General features: G+C 39.6%; 2 protein-coding genes across 12 annotated transcripts in view; one reads left to right on the top strand and one right to left on the bottom strand.

Annotated features, from left to right (window-relative positions):
• cobl (cordon-bleu WH2 repeat protein) overlaps positions 1–13,954 on the top strand; it is a 57,895-nt gene that overhangs the window by 31,022 nt on the left and 12,919 nt on the right. For 4 of the 5 annotated variants that reach the window (XM_024267169.2, XM_024267168.2, XM_024267165.2 and 1 more), the window contains 2 exons: positions 9,433–10,018; positions 13,690–13,851. In XM_024267169.2, the coding sequence (XP_024122937.1) occupies positions 9,433–10,018; positions 13,690–13,851 (748 nt within the window). The remainder of the gene's footprint in view (positions 1–9,432; positions 10,019–13,689; positions 13,852–13,954) is intronic. The other variant, XM_024267170.2, reaches the window with a different exon arrangement.
• Positions 587–2,949, bottom strand: LOC112143307 (extensin-3). 7 transcript variants are annotated; one of them, XM_036215734.1, is made up of 5 exons: positions 2,796–2,949; positions 2,656–2,702; positions 1,841–2,586; positions 1,672–1,732; positions 587–1,464 (listed from the first exon to the last, which is right to left on the bottom strand). In XM_036215734.1, exons 1-5 carry the CDS (start codon positions 2,810–2,812, stop codon positions 725–727), a joined length of 1,611 nt encoding a protein of 536 aa, XP_036071627.1. In that variant the 5' UTR covers positions 2,813–2,949; the 3' UTR covers positions 587–724. The 7 variants fall into 7 exon arrangements, with proteins under 7 accessions (XP_036071627.1, XP_036071623.1, XP_036071625.1 ...); XM_036215730.1 differs by having other exon boundaries at positions 587–1,417; positions 1,466–2,586; XM_036215732.1 differs by having other exon boundaries at positions 587–1,417; positions 1,610–2,586.

The following is a 13,954-nucleotide window of genomic DNA, read 5'->3' as shown; positions in this document are numbered from 1 at the left end:
TGATAATTTAGCAGCATGCTAATGTTTGACCATTTAGTGTACTGAAGAGTTTTTTGGCCATATTGTTTCACTAGTATTTAAGCAATGTTCTAGCTTTTTTGGCCAATTTGGAGTTTAGCTCATTTAAACAAATTGTTTTGCAAAATAGATTTAAGAAATTTTACTACAATTCTCAGAAATTTAGGTCACCTCACCTTTTCCTGCAAAATTTCCAGTCATTTTGCAAACAGCTTTTGCATTTTCTGCAAATCCCTTCAGTGACTACTTTCAGCAAAAAGCATTTACACTAGCATCACCACATGTAATGCAGATTTTCTAGTTAGCTTCTTTTAGAATTTAACTGACTTTTGCTTTATGCCAATTCAGACCTGAAGCCATCAGGTTAAGTACATTTTAAGTACAAATTCCCTATGACAGAGTCAATGGTCACGAGCCAACTCAATAAATGTTAACATTAAGTGGCAACTTAAAGAAACCCCAAAACCACCATGTAAAAATAAAAACTTGTCAAGTCTTTGTTGTCAAAGCAAAAGTGCTGTTTAGGCTTAACCGTACTTTCCCCAAACAAAGAAAGAGTTCTAGCACATGTTGGTAGAAAACTGAGTTTTTAATTCAGAAAAATGCAGCCTAGGCAACCAACTGACCTGCAGCAGTTATTGGGAATTTCCTTTGGATAGAGTTCTCAGATGGGGTCTCTGGTAATGGCTACAAAGCTGCTGGGAAACTAGTGGTCCTGCTTCTGGTAAACATGAGACACCAGATCCCTGCAGGTCTTTTGAGGTGTCTTTACCCAATAGAAGCAATTGGGATGCGTTTTAGGATCCTCAGGCACTTTGTAGTTGTGGTAGTAGTGACAGTGATGCTGCTCCTGTGGACCCTCTGGCAATTTTAGATGGTGATTCTGGTACTGCTGTTGCTGGGGATAACCTGGTACTTGTGTCTGATAGCTGGGCTGGTGAGGCTTCTGGGAATCACCTGGTAGCTTCTCTTGGTTCTGGGGATAATTCTGAGGAGTCTGGGGCATTACCACCTGGTAATAGAGATGCTGCTTCTGCAGGGGAGTCTGAGGAACTTCCACCTGGTATTTTTGGTGGTGGGGCTGGAGCTGCTTCTGGGGCTCACTGGGTGGCTTCACCTGATACTGGGGATAATTCTGAGGAGTCTGGAGCATTGCCACCTGGTAATGTTGGCGATTCTGCTGCAGGGAAGCCTGGGGCATCTCCACCTGGAATGTTTGGTTGTCCTGGGGATCTTCTGGCAGTTGCACCTGGTACTGAGGATATTTCTGTTGAACCTGGGGCATTACCCAGTGGTAATACTGCTGCACAGGGGCCTGGGGCACTGTACCCTGGAATGTTTGGTTGTGCTGGGAATCTTCTGGCAGCTTTGTTTGGTAATGGGGACGCTGTGGGGGAGCCTGGGGCGTCTCCACCTGGTATTGGTGGCGATGCTGCTGTGGCGGAGCCTGGGGCGTCTCCACCTGGTATTGGCGGCGATGCTGCAGTGGTGGAGCCAAGGGCAACTTTATTTGGTACTGGGGATATTTCTGTTGAACCTGAGGCACCACCCAGTGGTAATACTGTTGCACAGGGGCCTGGGGCACCTTAACCTGGAATGTTTGGTTGTGCTGGGAATCTTCTGGCAGCTTTGTTTGGTAATGGGGACGCTGTGGGGGAGCCTGGGGCGTCTCCACCTGGTATTGGTGGTGATGCTGCTGTGGCGGTGGGGGAGCCTGGGGTGTCTCCACATGGTATTGGTGGCGATACTGCTGTGGCGGCGGGGGAGTCTGGGGTGTCTCTGCATGATATTGGTAGTGATGCTGCTGTGGCGGTGGGGGAGCCTGGGGGAGCTTCATTTGGTACTGGGGATATTTCTGTTGAACCTGGGGAACCACCCAGTGGTAATGCTGCTGCACAGGGGCCTGGGGCACCTTAATCTGGGATGCTTGGTTCTGCTGGGGATATTTTGGCAGCTTTATCTGGTAATGGGGATGTTTCTGGGGAGCCTGGGGCATCATGACCTCTGGTTGCTTCACTTGGTAATGATATTGGGGCTTCATTTGGTGTTTGTGGTGATAATGATGTGGAGTCTGGGGCACTTTTACCTCATGACTGAAGTAATCCTGGATCTTGGGAAACTTTGGCATCTTAATTTGGTAATGGTGTTTCTGTGGAGTCTGGGGCCCTTTTACCTTGTGGCTGTGGTGGTGGTGATGCTGCTTCTTGGGAGTCTGGGGCTCTTTCACGTGGTAATACTGGTGGTCATGGTTGTGCTGTGGCTTCTGCTGGTGCTTTTTGAAGTGAGCAGGAGGCACCTTTTTCAGACAGCCATGCCGGCTCTGCTTGGATACAACACTTCTACACATGTTCTGGGGACCTTTGGCCTTGTGGCTTTTATGCTGATTCTGGACAGTCGTACCTTGACTGTCATGCAGAGGTACTTTATAATTCCTAAATGATCTGACTGAGGGCCCATGCTGCTCCTGCTGGAATCCTTCAGGTGACCAAGTAGAATAGAATGCAGGTTGATCGCTTGAGAACAGCTCCTCTTCCTCTGTCGGATCCAATGCTGTGGCAGCAATGTATCCTGCAAGAAATAAGTTTTAGTCCATCGTTTTGCTGATTTGAACAAACTATACACTACAGTTGAACATACCATCTACTTCAATCCATTTGATTGTAAGCAAGCAGAACAGCAATAACCTGAACAGAACATGGTTGTTAGTCACTTTGTTTGAATTGGAAAATCTAAATAAAAAAAAAAAATTGAATTATTTATATTTTTTGATAACTCACCTGATAAGAGACCCCATGACTAAAGCCAGTAATAAAAGCAGACTGACTACAGTCACTTCTGCCAGTTATTCCCAAATGAAATTACTAAGTTGCTGAGCAAATGTTGAGCCACTTATAGCATTTACTACTTTCCCAAGTCAAATTAGGGCCACATGTGTGATCAATTGAATACAGGTGGTGCTAATGATCTGAAACAGACAGTTTCACTCCTTCACAGATCAGGACTTGCCAAATTTATAAGATCTTTAGACCCAACACCAAAAAAACCTATTTATATTAGGTACCTTAAGGACTTTTATTCTAGGACTTCATTTTAAAAGACAATCTACAATCTTTTAAAAGCATCTGATGTTTATTTTTCCACTTTTTTTGAGAATATGAAGTTTCATGTATGAAAATACAAAACTGGCAGATTTCCTAGATAATAAATGGATTTTTATTTTCATTTCTTGGGTATGTGCTGGATGATTGATATAACAGATTTGTTCCTCTTGGACGTCTGTCCCTCTGCAAAATAGATTGTTATCAAAGGCATTTAAGTGTAAATGACTCCAACACACACACGGATTGATTCAATTAGCCAAGGAAAAGTTTGCTGCTGGTCTGTGTGCAAAGTAATTTGAAACTCCTTTTTCCCCCAGATTTACTTTTGTTAAAATAAAGCATAAAAACAGGAGTGTTCACGCACTCAAAAAACAAAATTTAGTGTCATGAGTGACATAACACAGGGTTTAAAGAGGATAAAGAAATGCTGTTTTGTTCCCCTTCTGCAAGGCTGCACTGCATAACTTGTGCTGAGGAAAGAAAACATTTTGTTCTCAATCAGTCCAGAGCACAGTACAAGAACACCACTGGAGCCAAAGCCAACATGCAGCATTTCTTCACTACATCCCTCATCCTTTTACATCATGAATTTAGACTCCTTGTTGTGGTTACTCTGCACCTTGGCTTTTTTCAGACTTTTTATTTAAATAAATGGCTCAGATAAACAAATGCATCAAGAGTCAAACACATTTCTTTTACATTCTATTTTTTAATGCACAAAGTTTGTAAAATTGACAAAACTGGGTTTTGATTTGTTTGTGAACTTTGAAGAGATTTCTAAAAAGATTTACTTCTCAAAAGCAAATACATTAAATGTTATTAAACTCACACAAATAAGAGGAAAAAGGAGAGAAGTATTAAAAAGTGCTCATTTTTATTTAGCAAAAATTCCACAAAAAGTTGGGTTTTTTTTAAGAATAGTGTTGATGTGACTATTAAGAGAACTTGAAGTTGTTGTGCTGTTCCTGTCAGACCTAACATTTTCATTTTTTCTTTCTCTTAGGCACTTGAATTATTTATTAGAAATCCACAAATATTTGTAAAACATTTGTTTAACAATGTACATGCATTTTTCTTATCTTTAGATGAAGCACTTTTTAGCTGCATTACCCCATAAGTGTCAACTCCAGGAGTTCGCATGCGGCTCTTTTACCCCTCCGCAGTGGCTCTCGGGCTGAAGAAAAATAAAATGATAGTAGTCCTAACTTTTAAAAATTACTTGGTAAGCATTGATTTATTGATTAAGTTTATGCATTTATGGATGAGGTATTTATAGAATAGTAAGATAAACTGTACTGTTTTTTCACACCTCTGCTGACATTACATAAGATTAAGAGGCTTTGTGTGCTCTGGCATTCCTCTACTATTTTGCTCTGATTTCAAATACTATCAAAGCTTTAGTAAAAAGTTTGATCTCTAATTGCTCTTTTATGTTAAGAGCTTTAAGTCCCCCTCCAATCATCTTGTGGTCTATTTTCAATGCACTCCCAGTGGTCTTTAAATTATGATTATCCAATTTTTAGCCAAAAAAAAAAGCACTGTATTGTATTCTGGGAAATAGTTTCTTCAGAGCACAGCAGTTCATTAGAAATTTGTCTCTGAGTTGTGGGCAGAACCTTTCATGCGGAGTAAGCCTGCCCCTACTTCCCATCATCCATCTGTTTACATGCTCCCCTGCTAGCTTACAGCCCCTCACACCCCCAATAAAGAGACAAAGAGACACTCTGAAATGCAGTTTTAAGTTTAATTTTCCTCCACCGTGGAAAAAATGCAACAAGAACGTATTGCACAACAATGTTTATCAGCTAAGCAAAAGATAGTTGCTTAGAGTTTTTTTTTCTTCTTGATGTACTATTTCTAAACAAATGTAAACCAATAAAATCCTGTTCATGTTCAGATCAAGTAGGGGAAAAGATGATAGAAATAACAAATGAAAGTGCCATTTTTTATTTGCTTTTTTAACGTTAGTTTAAGTGGGATGATCCTATGAAACACAGGAAGGAACAATGGAAGTCATATCACATTTTGCGAAGGCTGATGTCATTCACACGTATTTACATCTAACCAAGGACAAAAACTGATGGAAATTCATACATTGCCCACATGTAAATGAGTCCAAGGCTAAATGTTGTTGTTAGTTGCACATATTAACTAACCCTATCTCTAACCCTTCCTCTGGGTCGATGCGACCAAGAAATAATTTCAGCACTGGGCACATGTATTTAGAAAATTATGTGCGAATAGTCACTTTCTTTAGAAAAAAATCTTTTTCTATTCACATTCTGTCTCTGTTGATGCCAGAAAAAGAAATGAGTGTGTTTCAAAAGACAACAACAATTATGCAAATGCAAAACATTATTAAAATGTTCAAGTCTTTTCAGCCTACTAGGTTTTGATAGATGAGAAACAGGCTCAAATCTCTCTTTTAGTAAAGGATGCAGACCATTGGTCAACTCCAATGCATAGACTAAAATAAAAAATAAAAAAGTGAGAGTTGGGGGCGGGAGTTAAGGAAACTGGCCCCCTGTGTAGCCCAGAATCTGGTTGACATTTGAAGCTGTCCAAACTCATTATGTAATGAAATCAGCTACCATAAAGGGGACAAACAAATGACACAGAAGCGCGTTGTTTATGGTTTAAGTCTTTGTGGTTTTTTGGACGTTATGTAGCAGAAATATATTCCTCCAGACGTGTGAATTTGTACGACATTTTTTCAAGATATTGCTTGTTCTGAAATTTCATTTCAGTTTATCTTAATTTATTAGCATCATTGCCACCATTGTCTGAGTTCTAACTCTGCTCACGTGCCAGCTGGTTTCTAGAACTGTTTACTTAAAACACACGGAGTATAAGATAACTGTAGATGAAGGGAAGGGGCAAAGTAAACATTACATCTCAGTAGGTTAGGAGGACAAGCTGTACTACAAAGGAACTGGGTCAGCCATGTGTCTCCTAATCCTCTTCTCCACCCTTACCCCCCTCAATCACAGACATTGTTAAAACTTCTCAACTACAACTTTCTTTTATCATACATGCACAAACACACATCTCTAATATACCCTGACACAATAGCTCTAACATGTCTCAACTGTTTTCAAGCTTGCGGTTGTGGTGTTTATGACCTCAATGCCCTTTGAGTTGACACAGTTTGGCTGGCCTGCACATTCATACCCATACAGAGGTTTACATACTTGTCGGTACACTCATCCCTGTTGCCATGCCTAAGGACACTAACTACAGTGTCACACAAAAGTGTCACACTGTTGGACTCTGTTTTGTTTCACATTAGACGTGTAAAGTTGCCCTTTTTATACAGAGGCTCTCCCCCATCAAGAGTCCTTCAAAACAACCGATGAATGGTCATGCCAGGAGACTAAAGCCTCCATGGGTGGCCCTCTGCCTGTCAGCGTGCAACAACATAGGGGCTGTCGCTTCTCGAAACATTCAGTGGATAATATGACCGATTTTACAGATCATCCTAATAAATATTTTTCTGTTAGTAATGTAACTACAGCTGCATTTACATTCAGAGAAGATAAATTTACTTTTTTTAAAAAGAAAGAAAACAGGTGACTTCAACAGTCCCTGTGACCCTCATTCAAACTAAACAGGTTTAGATAATTGATAGTTAAGTTACATTTTCCATATTCTGAGGCATTTTATTCTCACTCATTAAAATACAGATATTATGTCTAAAGCCAAAAAAAAACAAGAGAATCTGGCCACAGAGAAAAATGACGGCGCTTAAAAATGAATAGCTGGAAGTGCCTCCGTTGCCAGAGCCAGAATCAAAAAAACATGATTTGCATCAGAAATCATTGGCCGGAAGTCCTTGACTGGAACCCCTCGTTTTAAGCTTTCTGCCTTTTTTCCTTTTGACATGCCGTAAAAGATAAAACGGTATTTCACCGGCTCTGATCAGGGATCAGCTGATTCACAGAGAAAACTGGCATTTTGCCATATTTTTCTCCCGAGGTTAACAGGTGTAGTTATAAAAATGTAAACACTTGTTAATATTGACTTGAAAGAAATTAAACGATTAACGTTCTATGTCCCATTTGAAGCTCATCTTGCACACTGCTAGACAGCTACAGTTTATTCACATTTAAAAACTTAAAAGCCTATAGTTCTGAAAAGTTTTTAAAATGTCCTTTTTGAAAGGGTTTCCTAAAGTTGAGGAAATTTCCGCTTATGCAATCGGCTAAAGTTGCTAAATTTCCGCTTCCGGTTAGAGATTATTTCTGGCGCCATCTTGCATGTGACCAGACGCCCCAAAAAAAAGACCAGTAAACTGGAGATCCAGGGTTTTGATGGCAGTAAGTTAGTTAAAGTCCCACCCCAATCATCTTTTGATCAATTTTAAAAGCGTTTCCAGTGGGGTTCTAATTATGATTATGTCATTTTTACCCCAAAATGTTACAAGAACATGTTGAAAACCCAAAATAACATAATTTTCATTGGAGTGTATCTTTAAAGATGTCAAAAACATTGAACACACAAGAAAAAAAACAAAACAAAGAAATTATGAGATTTGACTGTATTTGGCCACTAACAATTTCTTATCCAACAGTATATAATGACAACTAGGTCTCTTATTGGGTTTAATGTGTCCTGTGAGTTGTTTTTCTCATGTATTATTAGTGTGTTCAGATAAACTGCTATTAATGGACACTACTAACCTGAAATCAAAGCTCTTTTGCAATTAAGAAAGCAGATGCCTATCAATTATCTTTATTTTGTATATACACAATCCTAATTGGGAAGTATTATCTTTATAGTGTGATGTATGCGGTGGGAGGGATCTTTTAGAGTTTTGTGTAAACTTCATTTGACACATTTATCATGCAAAAAAAATCCTAATAGGGTATCTATTTGAACACATGGGGATGTTTTCATGATTGTAGGCAACCTTTATCGAACACACGGCATATCACTCATACTCATATCCCATTATTAGCTCACTGGAGTTTGTCCTTGAATGTGGTTTAGAGTTTCATGCACAGTCCCAAACATTCATCCTGCTGCATTTCCTCTCAGCCAGAGCTCCAGAGAGCAATGCACATTTAACTCAACCTAATAACTCTCTATCGTATAAAGCACAGGCTTAGATATCAGACGTGCACATCAACATTTATGAGCTTGTCTACAGTCACATAGAGATTCTCAAGAGAATACATCATTGTATTCCGGCTATGTATTCCTTTTTTATTTTATTTTTTGTGGCATATTTTTTTGCTGCACTGTTATGCTCCACTCTATGGGGAACACGTGCACAAACATATTCAGATGCTTACATGTATAGACACACACCACTTTCACAGACATGCACCCATCCATCTTTACAGGCAAGCCAGTCATCCATTGCAGCTTCAACTTTGGCCCACTTCCACCAGTGTGTCTGTATTCATGTATGTATAAATGCTGGAATGGGAGAAAAAAAAGGCAAAAAACAGGGGAGCAATGAAAAGAAAGGCAGCCAATGGGGGGGTCATTTGGATTTCCATAGAATGCCATGCCGTGAGTTCATCGAGTTCACATGTGTGAACCCAGTGTGCCTCTGGAAAAGCAAGGTGGCCTGATCTCCTTCTTGCCCGGTTGAATGATGCAACACTCCGCGCAGCTCTGGGCATGTTCTTTGTTGCATTTCAGAGTGAAGACAAGTTGAAAGGAGAAGTGTTTATTAGCGTCTCTACGAAATAAGGATATCTATACGGTTGAGACCTGCCCAGGGTGGTGTTAAATTGATTGTTCATCTTTGCCTTTGTTGGCAGAAAGAAGTGAACTGACTGACATTGAGGTTATAAAAAAACAAAAAATCTAACATTTTTAGTTTGGATCATTAGTGTTATTTATATTTGAGTGTTTTTCTCTGTCTTCTTTGATCCTACATTGACGGAAGTGTTTCTGGGGGTGTGATGGCATTTGTAATTTAAATTTTTCCATTTAAGGTTTCAGTTTCACCCTTTGAAAATGTAGAGATTATGGCTCAGAGCGAACCAGTGCTTCAGAATTTGTTTGTGACCAAATAAAGTTTTTAAGCAACACAAAAGGGAAAATGCACAGCAATACCACTGCTCCATTTCTGCTAAATTGCTGGCAGACTTTCACTGTACGTCTGCTTGTAGGATAATTTAAAAAGAATGTTAACACTCCAATGGGATCAGACTCCCACATCTCTGCCAGAACTTCACTCAGTTTGATTACTCTGTATTTTAGTCACGGCACACTGAATTTGCTAAATAATTAATGGTTAGACCGCATGCACATAACTTTCTACTGTTGACCTTGTTCCCTTTGCTTTATTTTCTGACAGGTGGGCCTTGTTTCAGAAAGCCAACAGAAGAGAAAAAAGGCACCTCCTCCTCCTCCTTTTATTTTCAGGCAGAATTCTGACATCTCTCCACCTCCTGTTCCTCAAACTTCAAATGGCCACTCTACTGAAGCGCCAACCCCAGTCCACCGCACCAATGTGACAAAATCCAATGTCACAGTGGAACTCCGAACGGTAGAACCCGCTCCGCTCAGTCAAGCACTGGAGCCCCCATTCGTGAGCGCTGCCACGCCAACTCCAAGTTCTCCGTCCCCGAGCAGCGACAGCAGCAGCAACGACAGCCTGACTATGCAGGAGTCCAGCTCCGAGCTCTGTCACAGCCTTGACGACTCCGACGCCGACCTGGACCGAACTGGTTCCCGCTGCAGCAGCAGTGCCACATCCAACAATTCTGCGCAGCTCCATCCAACCACCCAAAGCTCCAGCAGCAAAACGGCTGAATCGTCTAGCAGTGCATCTGTTGTCACGAGCAAAGAGGTGAATTCAGACAGCGGCTCCAAGTCGGACACCGAGTCAGCGCTGAACCTAAAACTGGAGGAGGTGGAGAACAACAGACATAGCGCCGTTGGTAAATACAGTTCCAAACAGACACACAGAAATAACTTTTCTTTTTTTTTTTTCAATCAACAAAAGTGTTAAAAATCACCAAAAACAAATCTTTCCTGAACATTAGCAATAAAAACGATAATTTGGATTAAGGTTTTAGAGCTAAAAGTGGCTGAAATCTCTCTTAATTTCAGATTTACTGGATCATCAGTGATAATGTCTGCCAGTATTTCACATTATATAAATTTTTCCTTGCTTTAGCTTGTTATCTTTAGCTTGTTATCTTTCAGTCATATTTTTCCATTTTTTAAGTACCAGGGATTGTAGGCACTAAGTAACTATTCTGAAAGTAAAGATACATGTATTCTTAGTTAAAACAGCTCCTGTTTGAAGAAAGGAGGCCCGTGTGTGTGCAGTGTGTCACAGCTGAAGGATCAAAACTAGTGTTTAAAGTTCCACTCTGATCATCTTTTGATGTATTTTTAAAGTGATTTCAATGATCTTTTAATTGTGACTATAACATAGTTTCAGCAGAGTGGCGGGAGTTCATTAGAAATTTGCCTCTGAGTTGGGACGTGGAGTAATCCCACCCTCTTCCCATCATCCATCTGTTTATATTCTGTCCCACTAGTTTACAGCCCTTCACAACCCCAACCTGACATTACCGGTGCAACAAAAATATCAGAGCCATCTACAAGTGGATGCATCAGAATGGAGCAGAGCAGGGATCTTGTGGTTTTCCGATTATAGCTTCTATGTCACAAATACGATCATTTTCCAATTACATTTTTTCATCTGCTCCTTATTCACAAAAGGAAATACTCAGAAATGCAATTATAAGCTTTAATTTCTTTATATATGTCCTTCATAATGGCAAAAATGCCACAAGAACATGCAATTTTCATTGGAGTGGGTCTTTAAATACATTTAAGTTTTTTCTTAAGCGCACAATTTTGACTCCTATCCTGACTTTAAAAGGGTCTCATGCATAAAACTACTGCTATTAAAAGAAGAGGCATTCCTTTTTGACAAAGATAACTTAAATATTGCAAAAGAAAATGATCTTGGCTGTTGACTGCTTTGCTTATATAAGCAGGCGCTAGTTTTCTGTGGAGGATTTCTTTGTCTGCTTGAGAGCGTTGAGCCTGTCAAACAGCAGTAACTGCAGAGACTTAAACTGTCAAATGTGCTGTGCAAATCCTGCTGGAAGAAAGGAGGCCCGTGTGTGTGCAGTGTGTCACAGCTGAAGGACCAAAACTAGTGAAACTTGTTCTCATCCTGAGACAAAAGACTTCTTGTCTCTTACTTATCTGTTGCTCACAACTTCATCCATGTGTTTATTTTTTTTCAACCTTTTTTTATGCCTGCTTCGTCTCTCATAATCTTGTGCATTACATTTTTTAAGACTGCTTGAACTTTAGCTGACCTCATTGATTTTCTTATAAGTCTGAATATTCTCACTCGCAGAGTGAGATAAGAGCAGATGGTTGTCATGTGTGATGGGGCATAGATGAGAGAGCACTGAACCTCAAAAAAAAGATGTGAAAGGGGAGAGTGCTGAGAAGAAAGCACACAGAACAGAGCTTTGGAGCTTTTGACAGAGCTGACAGGCTAACGAGGAAAAAAACAAGAAGACCAGGGATGTTTTAAGGGAAAAAAAAGAAAAGCAGTGATAGCAAAACTCAGAGGAGCATGAGAAACTGATTTTTAATAGTCAATTTACTTTGTTTTTAAAGTACCAAATCAAAACCAAAAAGGATCTCAGGGTGTTGTGAAGTCAAACAAGCAACCTAGCTGGTGTTTACAAGGAGCCTCCCAGCAAACTGTTCCACTTTCTGTGTTTTAGTTTTAGTTTCTGGAAACTCAAAACACAAGATAAGATACAATAAAATTTGTGCATTTAGAAACATATATGTCAGGACAGAAGAAGCGAAAATTATGACAGGGGGAGCTTTTCTGGGCAGCACAGTGCTGCAGTGGATAGCACTCTTGCCTCATGGCAAAAAGGCCCTGGTTCAAGTCCCAACTAAGATGTTTCTGACTGGAGTTTGCATGTTCTCCCCATGCGTGCATGGGTTTTCTCCAGGGACCGGTTTCCTCTCACAGTCCAAAAACATGCTTCATGGATGAATTGATGACTCTAAATTGCCCCTAAGTACAATTGTGTGCCCTGCAACAGACTGGCAACCTTGGACACAAGGTGTACCCTGCCTTTAACCAACAATAGCTGGGTAAGGCTCCATGAACCCGTCAGGGATACAACAGGTTTAGAAAATGATGGATGATCTTTTCCCCTCTTGGCATCAGAATTCAGTTTGCTTTTAATAGATGAGTCTTTTTAGCTGAGTTTAATCACATGGTTTGATAGTAACGTATAACTGAATATCATCAGCATAGATGCACACATGTATATTGAATTGTTTAACAGTGCTACATTGTGGTGTAACGGTTCGGATTTTGTCGCTGTTTTAGGGTCACAGTTCAGATCATATTTTGGATCAGTAAAAAGGACAAAAACAGGAAAAAAAACAAGATAAAAGCTAAATTAATATTTGGAAACGCTTTCAAACATATTTAATAAAACATATAAAGTACTTCACACACACAATAGGCTATTTATATATGTAACATCAAAACATTTGGTCATTGAGGCCTATTTATCAAAACAAAACATCTTTAAACTCCTCCATTATGGAGTCGAGAAAAGTTTTTGACAGAAGCTCCTCCCATATGCAGCGGGAGCTTCAGATGAAAAGACTTTTAGATAACCGTGAAGCAGTTACTTTAAGGCTTATCAAAACTAAGACGATGTACATGAATTTGATGCGAATTCCATTCTATGTGAACAGACAATTGATTTAAATTATGGAAGCGCGAGGTTTCTATGCCGAACCGTGGCTCTTGACCCGTATGGATCACGGATTATCCAGTCAACTAGATCGATCAACCAGATCAATCTGTCTGAGGCAAGTTGTTAAATGAATTAAACTATAAAACTATAAAATTGCTTCAAAATTGAACAAATCAATTATATGGATATTGGAAAATACCATTTGAATTACTATATTGTAAAAACACCCAAGGCTAAAGTTTAAGAAAAAAAATTGAACAAATTTGCAATTAATTATTGTTAACTTGTTTGTACACATATTTAATTTATACTTGATGATCTTTCATGAAATATAAGGAATCTGGAAATTTCCTGTTCAGTATCCAGATATTTATCGGAAATTTTTTTGGCTAAAAACATCCTGGATCAATTTTAGGTCAATGAATCAGATCACTAAAAATGAACCAATATCGACTATAAATTGTATCGGCAACCACAAGTAATGCCATGAATCAAATGGTTAAAATGAACCGTTACACCCTTTATGTTACATCATGGGATTATGGATATATCGACTGAAGGGGACCGAGCATAGAGCCCTGCGGTACACCATCCCTGGTTTGTGAGTCGCTATAATTCTATTTCGATTGTGCTACTTCGTGCATTTGCAAAAGCAACATTTGACTGAAACGCAGTGTCTAAGTAGACAAATAATAGTTTTTACGTAAACAGAGAAAAAAAACTATAGTCAAATAAATTGTGTTTCAATAACTCCTGTACTTTCAACTTTGTAAGCATCTTGTATGTTATATGTTCATTTTAAAAGTGTGATCATCTGCTTTAATGCTCTTTTTTTCATCTAGAAGATGCAGATCTACCAGTTCCACCCAAACCTCCTCGTTCCTCCAGCACTGAGCCACCACAGCATGTCCCACACCTAACCATATCTGTTCCCCACACCTACTCTCATGTCATCGTTTCTGACAGTGAAACGGTGATGAGTGTAGAGGCAGGATCTCACCCATGTAGGTTCCACGTCAACTGCTGCTATCTTCTCTTTGATTCTTACCTTTTTCTTCTCTCCCTTTTCCTAGAAGCTGTTGGTATATTTGATTTTTTTTCAATCTA

This window comes from Oryzias melastigma, linkage group LG16 (assembly GCF_002922805.2).
Source record: "Oryzias melastigma strain HK-1 linkage group LG16, ASM292280v2, whole genome shotgun sequence".
Lineage (NCBI taxonomy): Eukaryota > Metazoa > Chordata > Actinopteri > Beloniformes > Adrianichthyidae > Oryzias > Oryzias melastigma.
The sequence above is the reverse complement of the archived record's forward strand: the minus strand, read 5'-3'. Positions and strand labels throughout refer to the sequence as shown.

Bases quoted from the DNA above. Each gene is read 5' to 3' on its own strand.
- LOC112143307 (XM_024267171.2), bottom strand. The intron at 2,587-2,655 runs GTATGTTCAACT...TATTTCTTGCAG, and splicing joins CAAATGGATTGAAGTAGATG to GATACATTGCTGCCACAGCA.